Here is a 27,532-nt window from a genome sequence, read left to right as displayed (position 1 = left end):
CTGACTGGGAGCATTCAGGCACCACTGGCTGGCTTCCTGCCCCGCCCGCCCGAGAGTCAGGCCTGGAAACTTCCCCAGGACTGCGCACCACGCCTGGCCTGTGCGGCACCCTCGTCATCCTCTGTCCCCACCAGGTGTCTCGACACACTCTGTCCCAACCCACTGGTTTCCAGCTGCCCGGCCTGGTGCCCCCCGGCCTCCTACCTCATGTCCACTCCCTACTCCTGGCGGCTCCACCTTCAGAGCCGACCCAGAATCCAAGCCCCCGAGCCCCACTGCCTCCTTTGCCCCGCAGGGGCCAGAGAGATGCCCCAAGGATCTGGGTTAGATCTTCCTCTGCCGCTGGACCTGCAAGGGCCCCTCTGCTGTGAGGGTGGGGCTTACACAAGGGCCCACGGCTCCTCCCCGGCGGGATCCCTCCTGCCTCAGGGCCCTTGCACGGCTGTTCCCTCCGCTAGGACTGCGGTTCCTTCTCAGGCTCAGGGCTCCCTCCCTCCACTCCTTCAAGTCTTCACTCAAATGTCGCTTATAGATTGAGTATTCTGCATCCTCCCAGATTTCATATGTCGAAGCCCCAAACCCCAATGTGATGGTACAGCAGGTGGGGCCTGGGGACATGATTAAGGTTGGCTGAGGTCATGAGGGTGGGGCCCTCACAATGGGATCAGTGCCCACATGAGACCAGAGAGCTCCTTCGCTCTCTTCCCCCCACACCCCACCCACCCCATCTGTAAATCAAGAGGCCCTCACAGAACCCCGCCATGCTGGCACCCTGCTCTTGAACATCCAGCCCCCAGAACTGTGAGAAATAAATGTCCATGGTTTAAGCCACCCAGTCTGTGGAGTTTTGTTACGGGGCTCGAGCTGCCACCCGCTGCTGTATTTATGGCTACATCCTGCCCCACCCAACTTTCCTGACCAGCCCCCAAAGCACCTGTAACATGTGATTCTCTTTCCGCGCATGTGTCATTTATCAGTGCTGTGGCCCTAGAGCTCGGACAGGGCTTAGCGTGCGGTAGGTGCTTTAAGGATGGTGGAATGTGTAGCTAGCGTTTACCGAGTGCCTACCGTGTAAGGCCCCATGGGCAGTTTCATTCACTGTCCCCTCCGGGCCGTCGCCAGCATAAGAGGTCCTAGCCACCCTCCCAGGACTTTGGACACAGGGGCTCAAGAGAGGGTGACCACCTGGCCAAGGCCAGTGAGCCCAGAGGGGTAGAGCCAGGTCAGGACAGAGGGAGTCGGGGCTGTAGGCGTGCCTGCACAGGGCAGGTGTTACAGCAAGTCAGGCTCAACTGGAGAGCCCAAAAGGGTCCAGCTGAGAGTGGCTGGCGAAGAGTCAGACCTAAGGACAGATGAGGGCCCCTGTGGCCCCGTGGCCCTGACCTGCCCATCACAGGTGCCTGGCACGTGTGTGGGCTGCAGGCCACTTGCTGAATGCACAGATGGACCGTGCTACGTCTGCATCTCCAGCCCTCCTGGGGACATGAGCTGTGCCCCTGTCCCCGCCAGGTGCTCTTCCCAAGATGACCAGCGGGCCTGCTTCCCAGATGGGGAAACGGAGGCACAGCTAGGTCGCCACTTGCTCTGCCGACCAGGACGTGCGGAGCCAGGGCCAGAGCACGTGGCCTAAGCAGCCACTCCGACTTCACACCACGGACACCCCAACCTCCCAAGGCGGCTGGACGCGGTGCCCCGGGACCCCTGCTGCCTGGACCCAGGACGCCCTGAGCAGGGCACAGGGGGAAGGGACTGAGGAGCAACACAAGTTGGGGGGGCAGGGCAGTCCACACCCTGTAGGCAGGCAGAGGCGTCCACCAGAGGGGACGAGCAGGCAGCCCCGTGGGGCTCAGCGCCGACTCCCCCATCTTATGCGCTGACCGTGCTGCCATGTCGAGGGGGCGCAGCGGGACCTCCATCCAGCATGGGCCCCCGCCCGGTGCCCTCCTGGGGTGGGCAGGGTGGGCACAGCAAGTACCCTGGGAGGACTGACCCTGACCCAGGCAGCAGTGGCAGGGAGGTGCCCCGCCCACCCAGACTCACCCTGGGACCTCTTAGCTGGGGTGGGGGCAGCGAGGGCCGTGAGGGTAACACATGGACTGAACCCAGCCAGGCTCTGGGTCCTCCAGCTGCACGAAGTGCCAGCCACCCCCAGGCCCACGGCCCACCACAGGCCACACCTGTGATGCAATGCCACGCCCATCACAACGGCCACGCCCACCGGCTCCCTCCCGTCCCCGACCCAGCCCGGGGCCTCCCTCCTCCCCTGGAGATGCTCCTCCACCAGGACTGGTCAAGGGCCCTCCGGGGGCTCACTTGGCCCCCTTCGCCCCCACCCCCGCACCCCAGGGACAGTTTCCAGAAGACAGGCACCCGGCTTTCTGGAAACTGGGCCGGCCCACCACCCGCGCTCAGTACGCCCCTGAAAGAACGAGTGAACGAACGGATGAAGGAATGATGCTGTCCCTGCAGAAAGCCCTGCCGTGGCCTGCACCACAGGCCCTGCCCGTCCGGGCTCACCCGACCGGGGGTCTCCTCCGAGCAGAGCTCTTCTCCAGGGCCGCCTAGACTCATGGCGCTGGCCCACCTCCAGCAGCTGCATCCCAGGGCCGGGGCCCCCAGACCTGCCTCCACGGGCCTCGGGAGGCCGTCCCGGCCACTGTCCTCCCAGGAGGATGGCCTCTTCCCAGCGGCTGCTGGCGGCCCGGCGCCGGCAGACTGGCGGGAGGAGGCTTCCTGGGGCCCCGGCTGGGAAGGGTCTGGGCCCGGGGCAGAGCAGAAGAGGCGGCGTGGGGAGGACAGAAGCCGCCTTGTTCCGGCACCCACCCTGTGCCCCCCTTTCCTCAGCTCAAAGGAGGAGGAAAACACCAGGAGAACCCGGGGCTGGGCCGCGCCTCCGCGAGAGCCTTTCCAGACGCCGGGCTCAGCCCTGCCCCCACCTGCCGCTGGGGTTCCCAGAGGGTGGCCTGGCAGGGCCAGGCGTGCCAGGGGCTCTGGGCGGAGCTGCCCACCCTCGGAAAACCCTGGCCGGAAGGGCAGACACTGGCCTGCACGTGCCGGGACGGGGTGGGGGGCGAAGGGGGCCACACTCCATCCCATCCCCACTGGCTACAGCACCCCCAAAACAAGGGTGGCTGAGGGTCCCGGCAGCCCACTTCCTCCCTTCCGTCTCAGCCTCTGAGCGAGGGTGACAGGTGCACCCATCTTCCAGGACAGGCCATTATCACAAATCCATGAGCGTTACGGCACAGAACCCCGGAGACCTGACACCAGTCGGATGGCTTCCCAGTCTCGTCCTGGGCGGGCCTGGGGGCTTTAGAGGCTGGGGAAGGTGGGCGACCCGGGAACACAGCCATGAGGGGCCTGGGGCTGGACTCTCCGAGAACTCGAGAACCACGAGTTGCGGACTGTGTGGGCTGGGAGGGAGAGGCAGCTAACCCCCTGCCCAGAGCCTGCCCCATACCCACCGGCAGCGCGGGAGGCCAGCTCAGGGCGGCCCCTGCCCCAGCGCCCACATTTATTGATCTACTTGCTTGGCCGCGAACTTTCTGTCCTTGTGTGGGTAGCATCACTGACCTGCACAGGGCGACCAGCAGCCCGTGAATGAGGTCGTTACAGCAGCCGTGGCTGATCTGCGGGCCTCAGTTGATGAGTACCCGGCTCACGGCTCCCTCGGCCTCTGGCTGACTTGGCTTCTCCCTCCTGCCAGCAGCCCCCTCCCACTCCATCCCTACAAGAAGCCCTCCCCCAGGCCCAGCCCCCAGCCTGGAGAGGGATCGTCAACCCCAGAGGAGTCGGGTGGCTAGGGAGGGGCAGGGAGGGGCCCCCTCCTCCTCGTGCCTGAGAAACCTGGGGGGTTCAGGGCGACCCCAGGGCCCCACTGCCCCAGAGACATCAAGGACAGGCCTGAATGCCCCTTAGCCCGCGCTGTGTCCCGCACCTTCCAATCTCAGGATCCCGACTTGCCCCCGGCACCCTGTCACTTGCCCACGCCACTGTGAGCTCTGGAGTGAGCTGGCGACGGGGCTCAGATGCTGTCACCCCCCCAGGGACAGGGGCTTAACACGTTATGAGGGACCCCTTCCCTTGGCTAGCAGCTCTGTTAAATATTCTCCTGTTCGAGGGCGGAGCCCATTGGGCCCCAGCGTGAGCCAGCACCCCCTCTACCCTGGCAGCCCTCCTGCCACCCCCCCGCCCTCTCAGGCCCCTGCATCTCAGGCTGAGGTCTGAGCCCACGGGAGAGCGGCACCCCACGCCCAGCCCAGGAGCTCACCTTGGGCCTCGTAGCCGGCCAGGTCTGGCTTCTCCGTGGCTGCCGGGCTGGACAGCCGGCCCAGCGCCAGCTGCAGCTGCGCCACGTTCATGCGGGCCGTGAGCTCCCCACTGCGGTCCCCGATCTGCAGCCGGGCAGGGCCAGGTCAGTGGGCTGCGAGGCCCCCTGTGCACTCCCACGGGGCAGTCACGGCCCCGGGTCTCCAAGGGCACTAGGCCCACTGCGCCCCAGAGGTGGAGTCTGGCGGGGGTCCCGGGGGCGGGGGTAGCCTCACGTGCCCCTGACAGCCCCCCTCACACCCCAGCCCGACCGTGCCACGTGGGGCCCTCCCGTGGGCAGTCAGCCTGCACCTTTCTCAGCCCCGTGCCTGCCAGGCTCCCGGCGGGGACCCTCCCTGCAGGGAGGCCACGTGCTTACCCAGGAGCAAAGCCACAGGTAAGGCGGGTGGGGGGACCCCCACGTGGAGTTCCAGGGCCCCTGCCTGTGCTCAGAGGGACGCAGGGGCCGGTCCCGCTGGCGGCCCAGGCAGAGGGGCTTTTTCCAAGCCAGGACCTCCCCTGACGCGAGCTCTCCTCCCCTCCACCGGGACACCTAAGGGCCTTGCCCGCCTGTGGACTTGGGGCTGTCTGTGGCAGGTCTGGGGAGCGCTGGGGTGGGAGGTGACCTGGCTCTGCCGCTGGGGCTGCTTCCCAGAGGTGGGTGGGGGCTGAGGAGGGGACCGGCCGGGAGCCGGGGAGCCAGGGCTCACCCGCGCCGACCCTGGAGTGCCCAGTCGCGGGCTGCCCTGACCCCAGCAGGAGGGTCCTGGGTGGACAGGCCCACTTCCCCAGGAAAGTGTCTGGTTGAGGGGTCCCAGGGGAAGATCCCCCGGGGGCGGCCGTGCCTTTGTGCCCCTGGGCTGCCCCTGGTAGGTATTTCCACCCTGGGTGTCAGGCAGAGGCATTTCACGGCCCAGCCTGGCACACTTCCGTCGGAGACAGAAGCAGCCGGTGGTGGCTGCCCAAAGGTTGACACTAACCCTCTATGGGTGGAAAGCAGGTCCCCACTCCCCCGTCCCGACCCCCTGGCTACAGCAGACAAGCAGCCACCGGGTCTCAGGAGTCACGGGGTGGCTGGGCCCCTTCACAGCAGGTGGCGACAGCCAGGGAAGGGCCTAGAGCACACGGAGGCACCGGCCCACCTGGAGGGGGCTGGGCAGCTCCAGGGATGCGGGGCTCCAACGCTGGCGAAGGCCAGGGTTGGGGGCTGAGGGGAGGGCAGGCCCGGCTCACCTCCTGGGAGATCTCCAGGTGCTTCTTGGCGAAGGTCAGGGCCTGTGCTGGGCTCCCCATGGATACGTAGGCGTTCCCCAGGCTCCAGCACGCCCGGCCCTCACCCACTCTGCCGGGGAGGGAAACTGAGTCCACGTCTGCACCCCAGGCCTGCCAGCCTGCCCACTAGTCCAGCCGTCCCAAGCCCCCAGCCTCCGGGGTGGTCAGGCCCATCACGAACTGGGGATGGGTGTGGGGGGGTGCTCCGTGGGTGGTCCAGGGTCCCTGACGTGGCCTTGATTGCCCCCTAGTGGTCGGTGAGGCTCTCACCCCTGTGGCTCCCTGAGCAGCAGTGACCTCATTCCCTTGATCATAAATTTTTAAATGGAGCTATAAATAATGTAACAAGAACTTAACCCCTGTAAAGCGCACGATTCGGTGGCTCTGCGTTCATTTACCATCTACGACCATCACCTCTATCTCGTTCCAAAACATCATCACCCCAAAGAAAAGCTGCAGGCCACTTTAAGCCCCCCAGCAGAGCAGCTTTCTAGAAGACCCCTCCTCCCCACCACCCACGAGGGGCCCTGGCCTGTGGCTCTGAACCCTCTTGCTGCCACTGCCGCCCCCAGACCTGCGTGCACGGCTGTGTGTTTAGGCGTCTTCGGCCAGGCAGTCTGTCTCTCTGTAGAGAGACGGACGTGGAGAGAGGGGGGCACGGGGGTGTTCAAGGAGGCAACGGGGCGGGCACTGGGGCACAGCCCCCCAACCAACTTGCGCCAAGGGTCACTGCGAGCAGCTGGCCCAGCGTCCACTGGTCTCACCGGGTCCCACTCAGTGGGCGGTGTGGCCAACTGATGGGGGAGGCTGAGCCCAGGCGGGGCCGCCTTGAGCAGGGTCCCTTGGTGGTCGGTGGCAGAGCAGGGCCTCAGACCCAGGCCGGCGAGTCCAGGCCACTGTAGTCAGCTTGTTGCTCAGCCCAGGGGCCTGAAGGGGCGAGCGGGGGGCCCCCCCGTGTGGGCCTGGGCAGCCACGCGCCCCCGCCGCACGCACCTGTCGGCCAGCTCCTGGGCGATGAGCAGGTGCCGCAGGTGGTACTCGGCGGCGCGCTCGTAGTCTTGCAGCAGCGTGTACGTGTTGCCCAGGCTGTAGCAGGCCTGCGCCTCCACTGCCTGGTCCTTGAGCTGCCGGGACAGCTGCAGAGTCTTTCTGTGGGGGGCGGGTGGTCACCCCAGGAAGGAAGATTCCAGTATTCCCCTCCACAGGGGCTAGGGCACAGCTCATGCTCCCCCAACGCCCCTTTCCAAGGGCTACGTTGGGGGTGGTGGGGAAGCAGCCCTTTGGCCCCGAGGCCTCCAGCCCCAGGACCCCACTGGGGGGTCTCTCTGGGCTCCATCGGTTGCCCTTCCAGGGTGGCACAGAACCCCCCGCACGGCCCCTGGGGAGGCTGGGAGGGCAGAGCTTGAGGTGGGCGCCTCCTTGGCCTGGCGTCCAGGCTCCCTCACCCTCCTAGGGCCCACCCTCTCCCTGGCTGGGCGGTGGGGGTGGGAGGGGTGCTGCCTACTTGTAGTACTCGGCGGCCACGTCGAAGCGCCCCAGGAAGATGTGGGCGTTCCCCAGGTTGCTATAGGCCCTCCTCTCTGCCGCCTTGTCTCCAAATTCCTTAGCAATGGCCAGGCGCTGAGGACACGGACACAAGGCCCAGGTGGTCACGGAGCAGCCCGGGATCCGATGCAGATGGCAGGTGCTGCCCACCCCGCACTGCCCAGCACGGCCAGCCTGATGTCCGTGTGCCCAGAGGGGCAGCCCTGGGAGCCCCAGCACCAAGCCCAGACGAAGCGAGGGGGCTGGTGGGGTGCCCCGGCCGTCTCGCTCCGACCCTATGTCAGGGCCACCCCGTCGCTGCCACCCACTTACCTCCTTGTGGAAGGTTGTGGCCTCTGTGAAGCTCCCCAGCAGGTAGTGGGTGTTGCCCAGGTTGCCATAGGCCCTGCCCTGGGCTGCCCGGTCGCCCAGCTCCTTCACCAGGGACAGGTTCCTCCTGGGGGCCGAGTCTCTCTGAGCTGTGTCCCTCCCAGCGACCCACCCACCCAGGCTAGAAGATGCTGAGCGGGTGGCCTCCATACAGCCCCTCCCAGGGTCGTGCCCCCAGATGAGGGTGGCTCTGCTCGGTCTGAGCTCCAAGGCTCGGGTCAGCCTCCGCCCCGCCCCCGACTCTGGTTTTCACGTGCAGCCTATGCCGGCCAGGCCGAGGACAGGGCGGGTGGGGGTGAGGAGGCAGCCCACCCAGGTCCCCGCGTGTGCAGAGCGCGGGGACAATCCCGCCTGCTCACTCGTAGAACTCAGAGGCCCGGCGCAGCGTCTCGCGGACAGCAGGCGGCAGGTGCCCAGGGTCCTGTGCTGCATTCCAGGACAGCTGCTTGCCCTTGGCGTGGTACACGTTGCCAATGTTGTAAAGTGCCCTCGCTTCCCCAACCTGTGGGTGACACTGAGGTTGGTGGGGGGGCGTCTCCAAAGCCACAGCCCCTGAGGAGCCGGCCGCTCAGGCCCTGTGCGCACAGAGCTGGTGTTCCCATCGCCTGGTCCACGGTCCCCGCTGTTCCTCGGGCCCCAAAGGCAAGGGCCTGGGGGGTGGCAGCACCAAGTCTAGACACTAAGGTAGGGGTCACGGGGAGGGAGGGACCTGTCCCCACCCCTCCCGGTCACCCCTCTCTGACACCCAAGGGTCAGGGCTCTGCCTCTGCTCAACCACCTCCGAAGGTGGCCTGGGGCGAGTCAGTCACCTCTCAGCCGCAGTTTTCTCGTCCATACAGGGGCAGGGATGCTTATCCCACACAGAGCAGGGCTGTCACAGGGTCCAGCAGGGCTGGACCCACCGTTGCTCGAACGGTGCTGCCTCTCCAGCCAGGTTCCTTCCGGAGCCGGCCCCCACCCCCGTCTCCCTCTGGCCCCAGGAGTGACTGGGGGTGTTGGTGGCTTCAGGGGGGAGGTCGGGGAGAGGGGAGCTGACATGCAAGATGGGAGCCCGGGCCTCAGCCCCACAGCGTCGGTGTGAGCCAAAGTGCCCTCATTTCTGAAGGGGACCGTCGTCCCACGGGAAGAGCACGTGGGGCCGTGAGTGGTGTCACCTGTGGCTCCCATCCCAGACCCAGACGGCCACAGGCCAGGGGCCGCCGCCCACCTTGTCCCCCTGCTCCTGGGCGATGTCCAGGTGCCGCTGGCAGCAGACAACGGCCTCGTCAAAGCGGCCCAGCACCTTGAGTGTGTTGCCCAGGTTCCCACTGGCCTTGGCCTCCCCCATGCGGTCACCGATGGTCCTGGAGGGCAGGAAAGAGCGAGGGGCTGGACCAAGGACTGGCGGGACCCTGAACCCAGCAGGGAGCCCTGGTGACGGCAGCAAGAGTCTGGGGGGACCGGGAGCCCCCAGACACTGGGATGATGCTGGGCAGGGGTCCCACGGCGGGTGGGCCCAGCTCAGGACCACTTCTCTGCTAGGCCAGTCTGGGGGAAGGACTTGCGAAGGCCGGCTTGGAGGCAGGAGAGTTGGGGGCCTGGCAGAGGGAATTAACCATGCAGTGTGTATTTGCTGCGTGTCTGCCGCCACCTCACACTGGCTGGATGCTGAAACCAGGGCTCACCAGCTGGAGGGGAAGGGCCTGTGGGCAGGGTGGTCGGAAGCTCCGCCCCCACCTGGGATATCTGGGGGCTCATGGGGTGGGGTGGGGGCTCCTGCAGGCCTTAAGGAGCAAAAGAGGGGGCAGGGAACACGCAAGGGGAGGGTGTTCCAGGGAGGGGCAGCAGCGGGGAAGTTCTGGAGGCCCGAGGAGAACGGAGACACTGGGAAATGGGGGGCGGGGGCCGGTCAGGGGGGGCTGAGTGGGTGGGGCCAGCAGGAGGAGGCTGGGCGGGTCGTGGTGGGAGCAGGGGGGGTGGGGGGCCCAGGGGCAGGACGGCTCTGCACAGGGCAGGTGGGGCAGCCCGGCTCACCGAGCTAGCAACAGGTCATGTTTGTGGTACTCCAGCGCCCGGGCGTACTCCTTCAGGTAGAAGTAGGCGTTGCCCAGCTGGCTGTAGATGGCACTCAGCGTCTTCAGGTCCTCGGTGCCCACCTGCACAGCGGCCTCAAAGAAGGCCACGCCTGCCTTGAAGTCACCAGCCTTGCACAGCCGCTCACCCTCCAGGGCCAGCTCCAGGCACGAGGCTTCCATCCTGGGCGGAGAGGAGGGGTCAGGGGTCTCAGCCTGCCCCTCACACCCCTGCACGTCACCATTCGGACATTGGGGCACCTCGGACGGCTGTGGCCAGTGCGGTGCCCGGGGGCGTGGGCGTCAACCTCTCTTTGGATGAACGCCCCGGTTGGCACACGGTGCGGCTCCCCTTCCCCACCCCCAGGGCACCCGGCGGCCACGAAAGCATGAACCTGCAATGCAGCCGGACCCTCGCCCAGAGGCGGCCTGCAGACACCACCTCCCCCGACCCCAGTCCCAGCTGCTGGGGCAAGGGGCCGCCCCTGGGCCAGGCGCTACCTGCCACAGTGGCTACGGTGGCCTGGGGCAGGCCCTGATCCCCTCTGAGGATGACGGAGGCTCACAGGGTCAGCCAGATGGTCAGGGCCACACAGGCAGGATCCGATCCCAGCCCCTCCTGGGTCCTGCATCCTGGAGCAGGGCCCCCACCCTCCAAGCTCTCGGGGGGGGGGAGAGGGAGGGGCTGGGGACTCGGCCGTCACCTGTCCTCACCTCCCATTTTCTGGTGGGGCGTGGCTGCATCTGAGTCGATGTCCTGCGCTGGGGCCCGAGGGGGGCTGGGGGCGCAGGTGCAGAAAAAGCCAGGGAGAGGGCCCCCACCGAGGCAAGCGGCCCCTGCCACCCCGCACCCCACTGAGACCACACAGCAGGAGCAGAGCACCCCCTGGAAAGGCGGGAGCCGGCTCCGGGCTGCCACAGGCCGCCCCGTTATCCTCCTCTTACTCCCATTGCTTTCGGATGTCATCAGAGTTCATGGAAAACCTACAGAGAGTAATTTATAATAAAACGTGCACACCAGACAGCCAGCTGCACCCCAACGCACTCGACCTGCTTCATTGTTAGAAGTGCGCAATGATCAGGAGTTACTGGAGGGGGAACCAGCGCGTTTCCTTAAAAAATAGAGTTGTTTAGACTACTGCTTCTCAACCGTTTCTTTTCTTTTTTTAAAAATAAATTTATGTATTTGTTTATTTTTGGCTGCATTGGGTCTTCGTTGCTGCGTGCAGGCTTTCTCAAGTTGCGGCACGCAGGCTTCTCACTGCGGTGGCTTCTCTTGCTGTGGAGCATGGGCTCTAGGCGTGCAGGCTCAGTAGTTGTGGCTTGAGGGTTTCAGTAGTTGTGGCTCACGGGTTTCAGTAGTTGTGGCTTGCGGGCTTCAGTAGTTGTGGCTCGCGGGCTCTAGAGAGCAGGTTCAGTAGTTGTGGTGCACGGGCTTAGTTGCTCCGCGGCATGTGGGATCTTCCCGGACCAGGGCTCGAACCTGTGTCCCCTGCATCGGCAGGTGGATTCCTAACCACTGCGCCACCAGGGACGTCCCTCAACCGTTTTATTCAAACTGCCCCTTTGATAGAAACCACAACGCCCCATTCACTCTGCTCCTGCGTTCTCCAGACAACAGGGCACCTCCCTCCAGGCCAGCCAGCCCTCAGGACCAGCTGGGGCGAGGCTGGTGAGCCCCTGGAGAAGCTGAGCCCAGGCCCCACACCCCACAGGCTCGGCGCCTTCACCACGCCCCTTGTCCAGTCACGACTCCCCAGCATCAGGGCCACTCCTCCTGGGGAAGAGGGCTCCTCCCCCCCGGAGGATGCAGGGCCCGCACCAGAGGACCCCGCCGTCTCCCCCACCCCCAGATTCAAGCAGAGCCCTGTGGCCTCTCAGAGAGCCGGGGTCAGGGGCATGGCCTCGAGACCAGGATGCCAGACCCTTTCACCTCCCGCCCTCGCCAAGAGCTCTGGGAAGGGCCCTCCGGATGCCACGTCGCAGGAGCCCACGGGCAGCCCCACTCCACCAGGGCCACGCACGGGGCTCCTTAATTAAGGCCTGCTTGTCCCTGCCCAGCTGCTCACTACACGGCTAGCTGCCCTCTCCTCCCGGGGACTCAGTCTGAAACGCAGGTGTTTTCGGAGCCCCACTGGCTCGGGCAGATCTGATCACAGGCGTGGCCTCCCCCCGCCCACCTCCATGCCCAGAGATGTGGCATCAGTGGCTCAGAGCAGAGGAGGTTTCTGGCTTGGGAAGGGCCCTGGGCCTAGAAGTCAAGGGGGCAGGGGCGCAATGTTGGGGTGTCTGACGCAGCCTCCCGGAACTGCAGACTGGGAAAGCTAACCAGGCCTGCACATGGGGAGGCCACCTGGGGAGGCACCAGGCAGGGTGTCCCAGGTCAAAAGCCCCACCCCCTTCCTTGTCCCAAGAACCTCCAACGGCATGGTGACCTCCAGCTTAGCGCACATCCGCCGCCGCACCTCTTCCTCTGCAGGTTGCGCTTCTCCTGCACGTACAGCCACAGCTCCAGGCCCACGGGCAGCAGCGGGCGGGGGCGGGGGGCGCCGTGCACCACTTTGCACACGGCCTTCTCAGCCAAGCTCAGGGCCGCGGGCGGGCCCTCCGTGGCGGCAGCCGGCATGGCGGGGCTCCGGGCCTCCCTCCTGGCCAGCCAGCCCTCGCCCCACCTCGGCTGCTGGTCCTGGGGGTGCGCCGGCCTCACGGTCCCCCGCATCCCCCACCCCAGAGCGGTGGGCTGAGGCTCTGGTGGCCTCGGCTCCAGGAGACCCCCGGCCCCCTGGCAGCTGGTCCGGGGCCTCCCAGGGCCTGCGGTGGATCAGGGGATCAAGGGCGGCTCAGAGCCGGGGATCAGCGCCGTCAGCAGGGCGGGCCGGCGGGCGCCCAGGGGAGCCTGTCCACGTGCTCCCCTTGGGGGGCAGGCGCACAGCAGGGGTGCAGCGGCCGCACCCCCGTCCCGCTCACCCAGACTCTCGCCCCACTCCGGCCCTGTGGCCAGTTCGGGGCCAGAACCCCGTCACGCAGCACAAAGGAGCACCAGGCACCTAGCTGGCGCCGGGTCAACGTCTGTGAGAGAAGGAAAGGAGGAGGGACACGGCGGTGTGGCCCCCACCTGGGGAGCTGGGGCTCGGCAGGGTCTGCACTTGGCTCTGCCCCGTCCTCCTGGCGGCCTGTCCCCCAGTGCCCAGCGCCCGGCACGCAGCAGGGTCAACAGGTGGGCACAGAGTCCAGTCACCCTGTTAGTCCCCCGGCCCTCTGGGGCACTGCTGGGGTTACCAGCACCTGACCGACGAGGAGCCCCAGGCCCCAGGTCTAACCCAGGTGCGGGCCTAGAGGGCCTGGGGCCAGCCGTCTTGGGAGGAATAGACACGCCCCCACCCAGTTCCTTTCCTGAAACCACCAGCCCCCTGGCCACCTTCCCAGCCCCGCTCCACCTCCTCCAGCCACCACGGCTGCTGAGGCGCGAGTGGCCATCTCTGGAGTAGCGGGGGCTGGTGCCAACGTCCAGCTAGGGGGAGGGGGCCACGGGGCTCGGTCAGGGCGGAGCAGTGGGGAGAAGCCCAAGGCCCCTCCCCTCCCAGCAGCCCACCCCACAGTGCTGCTGCCTCCCAGGAGCCCCTAGGTTCCCACGGGGCTCACAGAGGCTCTCTCTGCCCCACTCGTAGGTGGCTCCTCCTGCCAGGCCACTTGCCCGTCTCAGCAATGGGTCTTGGGTGGGAGGGGGCTCAGCTAGACCAAGCAGCTGGGAACCTGGGACAGGAAGGGAAACGCAGCTCTGGGGTCAGAGGGAACTACAGACCCAGGGTGGGCCCAGCTCCCCAAGACCATGCTGGGGTCTGGGCTGAGGCGGGAGCCCGAGGATGTGTAGGAGGCCGTGGTAGTCCAGGGCAAAGGCCGCCCAGGATACAGGACCCGGGGGTCAGCATCGGCCCAGGAGGCCCAGCAGGCGTTGCCACTCTGCGGGGTCTGGGAGGGCCGAGACCTGGAAGGGGCTGGGTGGGTGGATGCAGAGGTGGGAGAATGAGGTCCCAGGCTGCCCACCCGCCCACACCAGGCCCTGGTCCCCAGGGTGTCCAGGCCAGGGCATTCTCCTCCCTGCCCGGAGGCCTCTGTCCACCTCCGGAGGAGCTCAGCTGAGGCGGGCAGGGCAGGACCTGGACCATCTCCCCCTTGCGCAGCTCCTGTCAACAAGCTGAACCCTCAAAACTCTGCACTGTCACATCAACCCCATGCCCCTCCTCCACCCCCCGGGGTGGCGCCCCCAACACCTGCACCGCAGGCCATCCTCTCCTCTCCTCCGTGAGACCTGCCTACACTGGCCAGGCTCACTTCCTTGTTCAGTGAAGAAGGTTCTGGAGCCTGTCTCTCCACACTGCCTCTGCAGGCCTGTGGGTATCTGTGGGTGCTCGTGCCCACTGGGGATGCACTGGGGTTGCAGCAACCCTAGGTGACCCGCTTCAGCATCAGTCTGTGGAGCTGGCCTTCCCGCCCACTGCCCATGCCCCCATGCTGCAGGACTGCAGGGGCCTCCAACAGGCCTGTCCACCCAAGGGCCTGACAAGAGCCCTATTGTCAGGGCACGAGATGGGGCTCCCTGGGGCTCTGGGCCGGACTGGCCAGGGCTCTCAGGGGCCAGAGGCTGTGGTCTTAGCTCCCCCTTCACCAGCCTCACCACTCAAACTCTGGGAGGGGGTAGCCTTCCACCTGGGATTTGCCACCTGGGCTAAATACATGCTTAATCTTTTTTTATTTGATTAATTTTTCTTTTTTGGCCGCGTTGGGTCTTTGTTGCTGCACACGGGCTTTCTCTAGTTGCAGAGAGCAGAAGCTACTCTACTTGCGGTGAGCGTGCTTCTCATTGCGGTGGCTTCTCCTGTTGCGGAGCACGGGCTCTAGGCGCACCGGATTCAGTAGTTGTGGCTCGCGGGCTCTAGAGCGCAGGCTCAGTAGTTGTGGCGCACGGGCTTAGTTGCTCCGCGGCACTGGGATCTTCCCGGACCAGAGCTCGAACCCGTGTCCCCTGCATTGGCAGGCGGATTCTCAACCACTGCGCCACCAGGGAAGTCCGATGCTTAATTGTTAATCTACAGTCCTCCACGTCCTGGGGAGAGACCCGGCCCACCGCCTCAGGGGCCTCAGGGGTCAGCCTGCCTGCCCCAGCCAGGCCTCGTCCACCCGTGAGATCTGCTATCCAACACCACGACGGCCCAGCACATCTCTCCTTGAAAGTGGCTGACCAGGGTCAGCCTTCCCAGAAGCCAGACCGCAGCGGCCAGGAGGCAGGGTAGTGTCTGCCAAGCTCCCGCCACCTGCCCCCTGGCTTACCAGTTAATGAAGTGATTACTGACCGCCCAGTGGCCGGCCTTACTGCTCTGGTCACCACGTCAGCCCCATACCCCTCCCACCTGTCTGCGGCACCTGAGACAGCATCCCGGGAGTAGCCATCAGCCCGGCCCCGCCTGGCCCCTACTGCCCTGCTCTCTGCCCCCACGGGCGGTCCATCAGCACTCATGCCCCACCTGCCTGTCTCCCCGGATGGCACGCCGTCCTCTGGTGCCCACCAGACCACCGAGGCTGGTCTCCAAGCCTGGCCCCCGGCTCCCACCACCAAGGCTCACTGGCCAGGGGCTGCGTCCCCATCAGCCCCACTCTGCTAAATGTCAGCGTCCCTGTCCAGGGCTGTCACCCACACTGGGCCTCTGGGCAGACGCTCCAGGGCCCCTGCTCACCCCCTGTCCTGCCGTCCCCAGAGTGAAGCCACACTGACTCCCCTTCAGTCTGGGCGGGGGATCTAGGAGCATGATGGGACAGGCAGTCTGGGAGAAGCAGGAATCACTGGAGAGGAGAAGCACGACCACCACCCAGCTTTACAAAGTGCCGAGGGGCACGCTTCTCGGGAGCCCTGGGGTAGGGCCGACTGCCACGGGGCTGGGACCCCCGTCCGGGCGCCTGCCGATGGGTCACGCCTCTAAAGAGCCGCCCCGCAGTGGTGTGCTCGCCGCCCAGCTCTGCCCTCGCAGCCCCAGCAGGAGCGCTCAGCTGCCGGCCTTAAGGGAGCCAGAGGGCCAGGAGAGGGCGGTCTGTGGCTTCCCCACTTTCGGGGGCTTCTCGGCCACCTGCCCATCCCCCCCCGGGCCCCTCGGCACCCCCTCCCAAACCCCTGCCCTGGGGAAGCACGCCCAGGCGCAGCGGACCGGGGCTCTGAGTGTTAACCGTCTCCCACCCCACGAGGCCCCGCCCACTCCTGCCTCCCTGACCCGGTGCCCCCCCCAGGGCCCCATCTGGGGACGTGGCGGGTCACGAGCACCCTCACGCTCAGGCCCTTCTCCGTGGGCTTTCTAAGCCCAGTTCCGCCCAGAACCCGCTTTGTAAGAACTGAACTCACCTCGCCAGGCAGCGGTGTGGGTGTGCGGAAGGGGAGTCACCAGGCGGGAACACAGCAGAGGGGACCTGGCCTGGCCCCCCACACAACAGGGGTTCTCCCAGAACAGCCACCCCTGGGGTGCTCAGACCAAGGGGATGTCCGCGGGGCATCCACGTACCGGGCTGCCTGCACCCTTCCACTCCCACGCCACGGGTGGTCTTCCCGGACACACAGGCTCTGAGGGGACAGATGACCTTTTGAGGGCGTCTCGGCAGCCTCTGAACGCCAGCTCCGACCGGGCACGGGCCCGCGCACACCCAGCCGCGGCTACACGCGCGGCTCCAAACCCTCACGGGCGTCTTCACAGCCCTGAAGGCAGGCTGTGGCCGCGCCCCCCAAACCTCTGCAGGGCTTTGCCCCTTCGGCCTCCACTCAGGGCTCAGCTTGCAAGGAATCCAGGCCGGGCTCCAGGCCCCTCCCAGCGTTCGCTCTGAGCTCTGCCCCTGCCCAGGGATGGCTCCCTCAGGCCAGGGTCCTGTCTGGTGTGTCCCCGCTGAGGCCTGGTGCCAGCCCACACCCCAGGCCGCCAGGTCAAGCCTGTGGGGAGACTAGCACGATGTGGACCCCAGGCTTGGCTGCGCAGGGTCTCCCAGGGCTAAAGCAGCCCTGGACCTCCTCCACCATAGCTCCCCTACACACACACACACACACACACACACACACACACACACACACACAGCCGGTGGCTGCCAGATCAACACGTGTCATTCTTCCGAAATACCCCCTCTCCATCGGAGAAACGACGCTGGGGCAAATGCAGCCCCGCACAGCTCTCCATCCCAAGGGGGGCCATGGAGAGGGTCCTCTAGGACAGGCCTCCCGCGTCAGCTGCCAACAGACCCACTCACACGCCCCTCCCCCTGCGTGGGGCCAGGAGCCAGGCCGGGGGCTCAGCGCTCCATCCCGAGACCACACAATGGGGGCTGCGTCTCTGGCCAGCAGCCCAGACCAGACCAAGGTGGGAGGGGCCCCAGAGCCTCATTCTGCACATCGGGGAAGGGGGGGGCACCCAGCAGAGGTTTGCGGCTGCTGGGCTGCTGGCCAGGCTGGAGAACCCTCGCAGGCCAGGCTAGGCCCCGCGAAGGCTCAGCAGCCCCCTGGTCCTAAGGGTGGCTGGGGGCAGCCAGGATGACGTCCCTCCAAGTCGGCGGCCTGTCCCCACTGTGGGGAGCCGGCCCGCCTCCGGGAGCTGCAGTCAGTAAGCATCCCCAGCCCAGCACTCACGCCTGCCCCGCTCTGCCGGACACCTGCACGCCAGTGCCCGTGCCCGTCTGGGCCAGGCCCAGGGCATCACCTTGTGGCACACCCTCGACAAGCCTGGAGTCACCAGCCAGGCACGCGGCCCTGGCCAGGGCCACCCTGTCATCCCTGATGGGCGTGGGGCGCAGAGCTCAGACCGCCGGCATCACTCACGAACCTGCCCGCGGCAGGTGCCTCTTCAGGCAGGTGCCCACCCACCCACCTAGCTGGCTGGCTCTGCAGCCCCACGCCAGCCACAATCTACTGGACCACAGGCACCTGGTGGGCTGGTGGGGGCAGGGGCACGGCCCCACCCGTGACACACCCTGGTCTCTTCAGCATACCATGTCCCCTGCCCACCCAGTACTCGGGCCATGGCAGTGGGGGGGTGGTGCCAGGCTTGCGAGGGAAGCTCCTGGAGCTCCCACCACACGCCTGCTGTGCCACAGGGCCCAGCTGCCAGGAGAGCAGGGCTGTAGAAGCTGCCAGTCTCCCAAACCCTGGACACCGTTTGCGAGGGGGCGATCCGGCAGGCGGCAGTCCATCCCAGCGGCCCACGCTGCCCACCCGCTAGTGCCCTGGTTCTCGAGGGCGTGGGCCGTGGGAGGCCCAGCGCCCCCAGCCTCCGACCCCCTCCCCCGGCCCCCTCGTCCCCACCCCGCGCCCCCAACCGCCGCCGGCCCCGCTGGGAGGGGCGTCCCCGCCACGTTGCGCGCTCGCCGCCGCCTTTGTTCCAGGCCGGCCGATCCCGCCTCCAGCGGCCCCAGCTGCCCGGTCCCCGCGCGGCCCCGCGCGGCCCCACCGCCTGCCCTGCCCTACCCACCTGGAGTAGAGGCGCCGGGCAGGGCCGAGCAGCTCGTCAGCGGCGGGCGGGGCCGGACCCGCCATGGGGCCGAGGGCGCCGAGAGCCGGGGGCCGCGCACCTCACGCTCGCGCCGCTCGCGCCGCCCCGCGCCGGTCCGCGGTCCGCTCTCCGCTGTCCACCGCCCGCCAGTCGTCCGTCCGTCCGCGCGGGCGGGAGGCGCCGAGGAAGTGATGTGCGCGGCGCCGCCCCTCCCGCCGTGGCCGTGATGTCACCGCCGCCCGAGGGGGAGGGGGCGCGGGCCGAGCCGCCGGTCCCTCCCCCCCCCCGGTCCGCGCGGTGGGGGGAGGGGAGAAAGCCGGGGTCGGGGGAGCGGCCCGCGGCGGGGGAAGGGGCGGAGCCTTTGAGCGTTCGGCTGGCAAAGGGCTCAGGAGGGTGCGACCCCAGCCCCCCAGGGTGAGTGCGGGAGAGGGGCCTGGCGCGGCATCGCTTCTGGGGGCTTCTGGGGCTTGCGAGGCCGTTTGCGTGGAGGCGCAGCGCTGCTGGCCTCGTCACCCCCGTTTCTTCCCCCCGTTGGAGGCCTGGCCTCCCGCCTTTGTTTGGCAAGTGACCTCTCCCCCCTTGGTGGTTCTCTGCCTCTCCTCCAGATCAGCCCCAACGTGCCTCAGCCCCTCTCCAAACTGGCAGTGGGGTGCAGGCCCCGGGGATGCCCCTCTAGCTGCTATAGCGAGTCTGTCCCCCACGTGAATTCGTCCGTGTGGGAGGATGGAGAAGCATTTACCTAGGCATGTGTGTGGCCTGGCCCCAGAAGCCACGGATCCTGAGAGCACGCCCCCCTCCCCCTCCCCGTTTCTCACTTCTGAGACCTTGGGTTGCAGGGTCCCCCCTACCAACCTTGGCCTTCTCAGCTGTCTGTGAAATGGAGATGGCTGAAAACTTGGAAGGATGCAGGTAGAGCAGCCGGGCCGTGCCCACCCACCCGAGTCGAGTATCCCAGTGCCAGGCCACCTCCTCCCCTGCAAATTCCCGGGAGCCCTGGTGGCCCTGACCGGTGATGTGGCCTCATCTCCACCCCTGACTGCCCTAGGGTCTCACTGGTTCTGTCCTGCTCCCCTTCTCAGCCTCAGCCCCCCTCCCCCCCACCACCATGCAGCCAGAAGACTCCAAATCCTGGAGAAGCTGCCGTGACCGAATGGGACAGGGACAAGTCTGGGGGCAGGAAATGGGCTACTTTCCCCGGGAGCACCCTGGCGCCTATCCGGAGAGCTGCCCCAAGGTCAGGAAAATGCCATGGCCACGCCAGCCAGACCCTCGGCAGAGCGCAGACCCCAGGACGCTGGCTTCAGGCAAAGGCAAAGGCCGTGAAAATAAACACGAGGTAGAAAAGGACAGTTGGCCCCGAGCTGGTTTGTTTTTCCTGCGGAAGAGGCAGCGGGGATGGAACCATCTGTGCCCAGAGCACAGCGGCGGCGGCTTGGCCCACTCACCCTCCCCCCATGACCACAGGGGCTGGGCAAGGCCTTGCTCTTGGCCGCGGCTGCCGGCTGGCCCCTGCAGGGTGGGTGGTGCAGTGGGTTGGGGCACCACCCTCATTTACGGCAGCCCCCAGGCCTGCGTCCTTGGGGAACCCCTGAGCTGGCAACAGTGTCAGGGCAGGGGCTGCTGTGGGCCCCGCCTGTTCCAGGCCTAAGCTCAGTGTTTCCAGGAGGCCGCTGCTGTGAGCCCCCTGCGGGTCCCCTGGGTCTGCGGCCGGGTGCCTCATACCAGGAAGGCCACCCTCATAGTGATGTGACGTGAATGGTGGAGTGAGGGAGCGATTCCTGGCCCCAGAGTGGTCCTGCAGGGAAGGCATCTTCTTTCTTCCTTCCTGCAAGCGGGGATACTGGGGAGCTCAGGTCTCAACTTTCTATCAGAGCTTCCCGGGGGAGCTAGAATCCTCTTGGGGGTGCTGGGCAGTGAGCTGGCCAAGGGCTCTGGCTCTGAGTTAGGCCATCCCCACCCCCACCCCGCTGTGTGCCTGGTACAAGTGGCTCTCCCTGTCTGAGCCTGGGTTCTGCCATCTGTAAATAGGGTTCAGCAGCTCCGTCCTGCAGGGGTTGGGAAGGATCGTGGGGTCTGGACAGTGATGGTCACTGTGCCTGGCACACAGTAAGAGCTCAGGGAATGTCAGCTGCTGGGACCATGCTGCCCGTGCCAGGGCACCTGGCCCCACTGGACCCCTGCAGGCAGTCCTCGCCACACGGCACAGAGCTGTGTCTTCTTCGATCCAGAGACCCGATTGTCTGCCATCGAGAGGACCCACAAAGGAGAGTGGAATGTGGGCAGGCACCAGGCCCAACAGGCATTGCCCACGTGGCCACCCAGTCTTGAGACCAGGCGTGGCTCGGCTCCACGGAGGGCAGGGGGCTGCCAGGTGACAGGTCTTGGGGGGCAGGAGCTCCTGGGGGCACCGACCCTCCATCACCACCTGCCTCTGTGGGCGCTGCACCCACCTCGCCCCGCCATCCACTCTGCTCACCCTCCCGGTTGCTCATCCCACCCCCCCGCAGCCTACAGGTGCAGAGACCTGCTGCCCTCAAACACCTGGGCTCTGTGCATTCTGTCGTGTAAATTCCCCTGTGACACTTGGTGCACCAGCCCAGGCAGAGTGCTTCCTCAGGAGGCTGTGAACACAGCCTAATAGTCCTCATTGCCGAAGGAGCATCGGAGGGAAGAAGAGCAATTTCGCACCTGGATCCTCCTTCTAGGCCCAGTCGACAGGGAGCAGGGAGGGGCTGCGACGGGCGGGTGCGGGCAGTGATGCTGGACCTGGTCCCAAGAGGCACCACCTCTCGTGAGCTGGCCCACCGCACTCAGAGTGCCAAGGGTTTAGTGTCAGCACACCCAGGGCCCTGCTCCTGGCGGCTGTCAACAGTGCCACCTCCAGCTGGGGGCACCTGCCGCGTGCCCGCCCGCCATCACTCACCCTCCCTGGCGTCCTGCCCATGCCCTTCCCATTGACGAGCAGCCAGGGCCGGGCCTCGGGGGAGCTGAGGTCAAGCCCTGATTTCCTAACTTGCGCCTTCCTGGTTCTGTCCCCTGGAGAGGCCAGTGAGAGATGACAGTGGACAGTTGCAGGGTTGTGGCTGAGCCCTTGGAAGTGGAGAGGCCTGGGCGCCTGCAGAGAGGTGGTCACTCAAGGCTGACACGGACCCCAGATAAGGACCAGACTGGGGGAAGGTGACCGGGCTACCCGGAGCCATCCCGGGGACAAAGAACCAGCACCCGGGCTTCGACAGGATGTTCGACCTCTGAGACCCACCCAGGCATCTGCCAGGGCCGGCGGGAGATGGGGATGTCCTGGTGGCCGTGACAGCTCCCAGACAACGGCCTCCCAGACCCCGCCTCCTCCTACCCACACCTCCCGGGGCCCCCTCCCCTGCTCCTGCAGGGCCCAGCGGGGCTGGGATCACCACCAAGTACCACTGGCCGAGGCGCCTGACCTGGACCTGAGGAAAGAGGTAGACAGAGAGAGGAGAGACCCAAACACACAGGTGCATGCACACACATGCGTGCACATACGTGCTTAAGTAAAAAGAACACTCATTTTTACCACCATTTCTAAAAATCTCATTACCCCCGGGCTTCCCTGGTGGCGCAGTGGTTGAAGGTCCGCCTGCCGATGCGGGGGACACGGGTTCGTGCCCCGGTCCGGGAAGATCCCACGTGCCGCGGAGCGGCTGGGCCCGTGAGCCATGGCCGCTGAGCCTGGGCGTCCAGAGCCTGTGCTCCGCAACGGGAGAGGCCACAACAGTGAGGGCCCGGCGAACCGGAAAAAAAAAAAAAAAAAAAAAAATCTCATTACCCTGAGAAAGAGCTCCTTCTTCTGCACAGTTTTAGGGTATGTGCCCCCCATTGCCCCAAGGCCCCTAAGACATCACCCACAGCCCCTTGGGGCCTCAAAGTCCCTGGAGAGTGGGGGCTGCAGGGTGGACAGCAGGTGTTGCAGGAAGCCCGGAAGGAAATGGTCTGTCCACCCACGGGGTCCTGAGCACCTCGCTGGGAGATGAAACACATCCAGGAAATGGCTGGAGGTGGGCGTGAGGCTGTATGCCACGGTGTCATCGATGGCACCTGGCCATGCGGCATTCCTGGGCCTCTGGCTGGCAGCTGCTTGTCACCCAGTTTATGCCCCCAGGGCCTGTGGGGAGGAAGCAGGTGTCCATGAAGCTGACCCGCGCTCACTTGTCCATGGCGGGGCTCGTCCTTGGCCTGTGTGATGGAAACCCCTGCCCTGCCTGTCTGTGCCCCCAGGCCTGTGAGTGCTGGAGAGAGGGAGAGAGAGACAGAGACAGAGAGAGGGAGAGACAGACACAGAGAGGGGAAGAGACAGACACAGAGAGAGGGAGAGACAGACAGAGACAGAGAGAGAAGGAGAGAGACAGAGAGAGGAGAGTGTATTTGGGCTCCAGGTTCCTGGGATGGCTCCAAGCCTCTTACTGCTGTTGGCCCCTCCCGTTGCGGAGTACAGGCTCCGGACGCACAGGCTCAGCGGTCATGGCTCACGGGCCCAGCCCCTCTGCGGCATGTGGGATCTTCCCGGACCGGGGCATGAACCCGCGTCCCCCGCATCGGCAGGTGGACTCCCAACCACTGCGCCACCAGGGAAGCCCGGGAGGGAACCTTTTAACAACAGCCTAAACCAAACAATTAGGAAGGCAAATCTGCTGATCCAAGTAAATACTAGGAAGCCCCCCAGGCAAAGAGAAAATGCGGTGGGTTTCTGCCTTTTGGGGGTTCTCTGCCCACTGGCAGCTCCCCATTCCGGGAGTGTGATGATGGATCGTGGACCCAGACCCTCTGGGGGAGAGAAGCCAGGTCATGCTGTGGTTAAGAGCCAGATGTCTGTGTTCACATTTCAACCCAGGCAAGTTCTGTCTCTCTGATACTTACCTCCCAGGCTCGCTGGGAGGCTGGACCCATTGGGACTGTGACAGGAGGCACAGTAAGTGCTGGTTAAACTACCTGATGGGGCGTGGGCCTCTGTTTTAGTCTCCTAGGGCTGCTGTAACAAATGACCACAACTGGGTGGCTTAAAATGACAGAAATTTGTTCTCTCTCAGCTCTGGAAGCCAGAAGAATCTAGGTGCTGGTGGGGTCCCGCTCTGTCTAGAGGATCCAGCAGGAGTCCTTCCTGCCTCTTCCAACTTCTGGGGCTCCAGGTGTCCCGTGGCTTGTGGCCAAATCACTCCCATCTCTGCCTCTATCTTCATGAGCTCTCCCCTCTTCTCCCTGTGTCTCTCCTCTCAGTCTATGTTTTCTCTCCTCCTGAAAGGACTTGCTTCGGATTTAGGACCCACCCTAACTGGGGATGACCTCGTCTCAAGAGCCTTAATTTAATTTCATTTGCAATCACCCTTTTTCCCAAATGAGGTCGCACTTACCATTGTAGGTGGATGTCTCTTTGGGGACCGCCATTCACCCCACTACACCCAGTTCTCAGTATGCACTGACAAGGGTTGCTACATAACTTGGATCACGTAGCACAGGTGTTTTGTAGCCTTCTGCTCCCAATTAACATTAAAAATTTTTTTTTTGGCCACAGCTGCACAGCATGTAGGACCTTAGTTCCCCTGACCGGGGATCAAGCCGTGCCCCCTGCAGCGGAAGCGCGGAGTCTTAACCGCTGGACCACCAGGGAAGTCCCTGCCCATTAACATTGCATTGTGAGCATTACCTGGATGTCACAGACACAACTAGGGGTGGAGGCTGTGTGACAGTCACCTTATAGACGTGTCACTGTTATGTACCAGGTCCTTACTGGTGGGCAGAAGGCTAGGCAGAGCACCTGTGTGTTCCAGGAGGGCAAGGCCCAGCTGGGATCGCTGAAGCTCCTGGCATGACACACAGATACTCACAGACTGATGACAAATCCTCTCTGCATTTAGACGCCCCCGTTCATCTAGAGCGTAGGGCAAGTGTGGGGCTTGGGACACAGCAGGGCTACTCATGAACTGGGGCCCCAGCCCTTCTCTGGGCCTCTCTGTTCTCTCTCAAATGGGAGCCCGGTGAATGAGGTCTTGCCTGCGAAGCCCTTGGCGTAGCCCTGGAGCACAGCAGACATGAGACTCATGTGTGGGACCGATGGGCCGGGAGTTTGCCTGCCCCTCTGGGACAGGTGCTCCATTTGACAGCAAGGCCAGAGGGAGCACAGGTGCCTCTGGGGCCACCAGGCTGAGGGACAGGAGCAGGCCTGCTGGCTGGGAACCTGGAAAAACAGCTGGAACTTGAGGAAGGTCCCTGAGCCCTGGGCCCTGCAGCAGGGGCCTCCTCCCTCCAGCACCTCTCCCCTCATTCTCATTGCCCCTAGCCTCGGCCCCTGAGCACTGGATGCTCATCACCTGTGTGCCACCTGCCACACCGGGGGTGTGGTCACAGAGCCTGGAGGACACCTGGTCCCCGGACACCCACTCACCCCTGCAGGAGCCCCCCACACCTGCCTGAAGACCCTGCCCCCCGCCAGGTGTGGAGGAGACGAGGCCCCAGCCCCCAACCCTGCCCTGCCCTCAGACACCGTCACCCCCAGGCAGGCCTGGAGGGGGAACGTGCCGCCCCCAAGTCTGGGCTGGAGCTGCAGGAGTGCAGAGCCGTGTCAAGGGGATGGAGGGCACTCAGGGGGCGTGCGGCCACTTCCCGGGGGGGAGGGGAGGGCAGGGAAGGCAGAAGGCAGGGTGCCGAGCTCAGGGGTGCCCTGCACCAGGAAGCAGTGTTGGGAAGGCCCGGGGGTACGGACTCTGGGCACAGTGGGGAGGCGGCCAGCTGTTCAGCACGCCCTGGGCCCTGGAAGCCCTACCACAGGGGTCCTCCAGAGGGGCTACGCACCCCTTGCCCTTCCCCGCCGGCCCACGTCTGGACTTGCCTCCCGGGAGGCGTGAGGCACAAAGCAGGTGCGCAGAGCAGCTGCCTGCCTCAGTGGGGTCCCTGAGCAATGTCCATCTGTCCGTCCAGCAGCGATGAAGTGAAAGGAGAGCAGGAGAGTGGGGCCCCACTCCTGCCAGCCTGGCCCACACACCCACGGGGGTCTCTTTCCTGAGCCTCTCTGCCCCGTGGTTCCCAGCCTAGGCAGCTGACGGTTGCCATGGAAACCCCGAGTCCTCCTCAGCACCCTCTCCTGGCCCTTCTGCTCTGCCAGCAGCCTCCTCTCCCGGGCCTGTGCGGCCTCAGCCCAGGCTTACAAAGGGGCAGGGTGGTGGGGGCCCCTTTCATGGGTTGATCCTTCACAGTTGCCCTGGGACAAGGACAGTGGGTCCTTTCCCTAATTTCCGAGTCATCTGGTCAGTCCCTTGGGGAGAGGGAAGGACCCTGGGGATGCCGAACCCTGAGGCCATGCATGGTTTTCAGGTTGCCCTGGGTGTGGGGCCTCTGTGTCTGTGGTCCTAATTAATCCAGGGGCGATGGCTGAGGTGTACAGGGACGGCAGCCTTAATGGAGCAAAGCGCGTGAGGCCCTAGGGAGCCCCCAGTTGGGAGAGTACCTGACCACCTGCCCCTCCCTGTAGCTGGCACTGCCTTCCCTCCTTCAGACCATGAATCTCCCAGGACGGGAGCATGGACGTTTCCCAACAGAGCTGTGTCTGGCCCCGGGCAGCTGAGCGGGGAAGCAGCAGGAAGGAAGGGGGGGCGGCGCCAGGGCCTCCCTCCCCAGATACAGGGCCCCAGGCCCCAGGGTCCCTGCAAGGCTGGTCAAAGCTCAGAATTAGGGCAAGGAGCCACTGTGAACCATCACAAAGCCCCTTTGTGACCCGGTGGCCTGATTGGGCCCAGCTTGTGGTGGGCAGTCCCTGCCACGTCATGTCTGGAACCTGGCCGGGCGTCTGTCTCAGGGCCCAGTAGGCATGTGTCTTAGTCAGCTCAAGGCGGGTAACAAAACACCACCGACTGGACAGCTTACACAACAGACATTTATTTCTCACAGGCCTGGAGGCTAGACATCCAAGATCAAGGCACCAGCAGATTTGGTTCCTGGTGAGGAATTTGGGGCTTGCAGATGGCCACCTTCTCGCTGTGTCCTCACGTAGCCTTTCCTCTGTGCGTGCACATGGGGGCCAGGAGACAGAGCGTAAGCTCTCTTGTGTTTCCTCTTATCTGGACACCAATCCTATCGGGTCAGCCCCCCTTCCCCATGACCTCATTTAACGGTAATTACTTCCTTATTCCAAATACAGCCACACGGGGCCTTAGGGCTCAACATATGGATCTGGGAAGGACACAAACATTCAGGCCACAACAGGGTGAAACTTTCCCTCCGATAGTGTGGCCTCCACGCAGAGCCCGGGGCCTGGGCCATGACTCTCCCTCCCTCTGCGCCTGCCCCCAACCCCACAAGCCTTGCCCATCACAGATGCGGGTAATGCCAGCCTGCCTGCTGGGGGCCCTCCCCCGCTCCGGGTCGCCCTCATCGCTGGCGGCCTTCTGCGTCGCCGGGGAAATGGCCAGAGCACATCCCTAGGTGTGGGCTGTGCCGCCTCCAGAACCCGAGAGGCTTGAGAGGCATGGTGCTTCCCTGCTACCGGCGGGAGGTGCAAGATGCAACCGCCTGGCCTTTGCTTGGAGGGCACGCCGGGGGACGCCCCCCTCCCCTGGACCTCTAGAATGTTCACAGTGCGGCAGGCCTTGCAGTCCTTCCGAGTCCTGGCTGTTCTATGCGCTGCCGCTGGAGGCCGCCCTCTGGAGAGCACGTGTCACCCCGCGTCTTGTCCGGCCGGAACAGCAGCATCGCGCCCCTGATGAGCTGGGTCCCTGTGATGCCTGTGGCTCAGGGCAGGGAGTCAGACACAGCCCCAGACAGACCTGCAGTAGGCGCCATGTGCATCCCACGTAGAGCAGGCGGTCTGTCTCTGACGGGATGGAGGCTGCACCACACCGCAGGGCCTCGTATCCCTGGGGCCACGTCACCCTGCCCTGGAGGCTGTGGTCGGGCTGCACGACCTACTCCCTTTCAGCAGGGACTGGGCTGGAGAATGAAATGGAGGTATGCTGGGGACCAGCCCCCCTGCATCCTTTGGATCCTCCAGGAGGGCACCCGTCTCCCCCTCCCCCTACCCTGGAGGTGATGCTGTTTTTGCTTTACTCTCTGGGCCATGGAGGGGAGACGCTTCATACCCTTAACCTTCCCACCATGATCACAACAATGGCTCTTACCCCACAGACCACGGATCCGACGTGGGGTTTGTGAATTCTACATCCGCAGACGGCAGAGGGTACCACCAAGGGGTCTGTGACCCAGCGGACCCACTCCAAGCTGGACCGTGGACAGAACTCTGTTAACTGCCTCTCTGACGGGGTTCTCTGGGCATCAGTGTCAACCCTGGCCCTGTGTCCTGATGTCTGTACCATGTCTGCCATTCCCTTTCCCAGTGCAGCTACCCCAGGTGCCTCTGGGGAAGGCCTCTTACATTTGTCAGAGTAAATTAAGGACAGATGACTGAGAGGCGGAGGGTGGCTGCCCCGATAGAAATGCCACAGTCCCTGGCGTGGGTTT

At 65.2% G+C, this 27,532-nt stretch overlaps 1 protein-coding gene across 5 annotated transcripts in view; it reads right to left on the bottom strand.

Moving 5' to 3' along the window:
• Positions 1-18,109, bottom strand: part of GPSM1 (G protein signaling modulator 1) — a 31,429-nt gene extending 13,320 nt beyond the window's left edge. For 2 of the 5 annotated variants that reach the window (XM_029203692.1, XM_029203689.1), the window contains exons 1-9: positions 18,035-18,109; positions 9,508-9,729; positions 8,702-8,837; positions 7,854-7,996; positions 7,438-7,561; positions 7,085-7,200; positions 6,574-6,729; positions 5,542-5,650; positions 4,271-4,394 (exon numbers count right to left, since the gene is read on the bottom strand). In XM_029203692.1, coding sequence (XP_029059525.1) covers positions 4,271-4,394; positions 5,542-5,650; positions 6,574-6,729; positions 7,085-7,200; positions 7,438-7,561; positions 7,854-7,996; positions 8,702-8,837; positions 9,508-9,729; positions 18,035-18,099 — 1,195 coding nt within the window. In that variant the 5' untranslated portion in view covers positions 18,100-18,109. Of the gene's footprint in view, positions 1-4,270; positions 4,395-5,541; positions 5,651-6,573; positions 6,730-7,084; positions 7,201-7,437; positions 7,562-7,853; positions 7,997-8,701; positions 8,838-9,507; positions 9,730-10,259; positions 10,717-12,010; positions 12,172-15,933; positions 15,996-18,034 lie in introns of those variants that run through there. The other 3 variants (XM_029203691.1, XM_029203694.1, XM_029203690.1) reach the window with 3 other exon arrangements.
• Positions 18,110-27,532: the final 9,423 nt, after the last annotated feature.

The sequence above is a fragment of the Monodon monoceros genome, unplaced genomic scaffold (genome assembly GCF_005190385.1).
Source record: "Monodon monoceros isolate NGI ecotype Baffin Bay Population unplaced genomic scaffold, NGI_Narwhal_1 Super_Scaffold_5, whole genome shotgun sequence".
Lineage (NCBI taxonomy): Eukaryota > Metazoa > Chordata > Mammalia > Artiodactyla > Monodontidae > Monodon > Monodon monoceros.
This window is presented reverse-complemented; position numbering and strand designations above follow the sequence as displayed.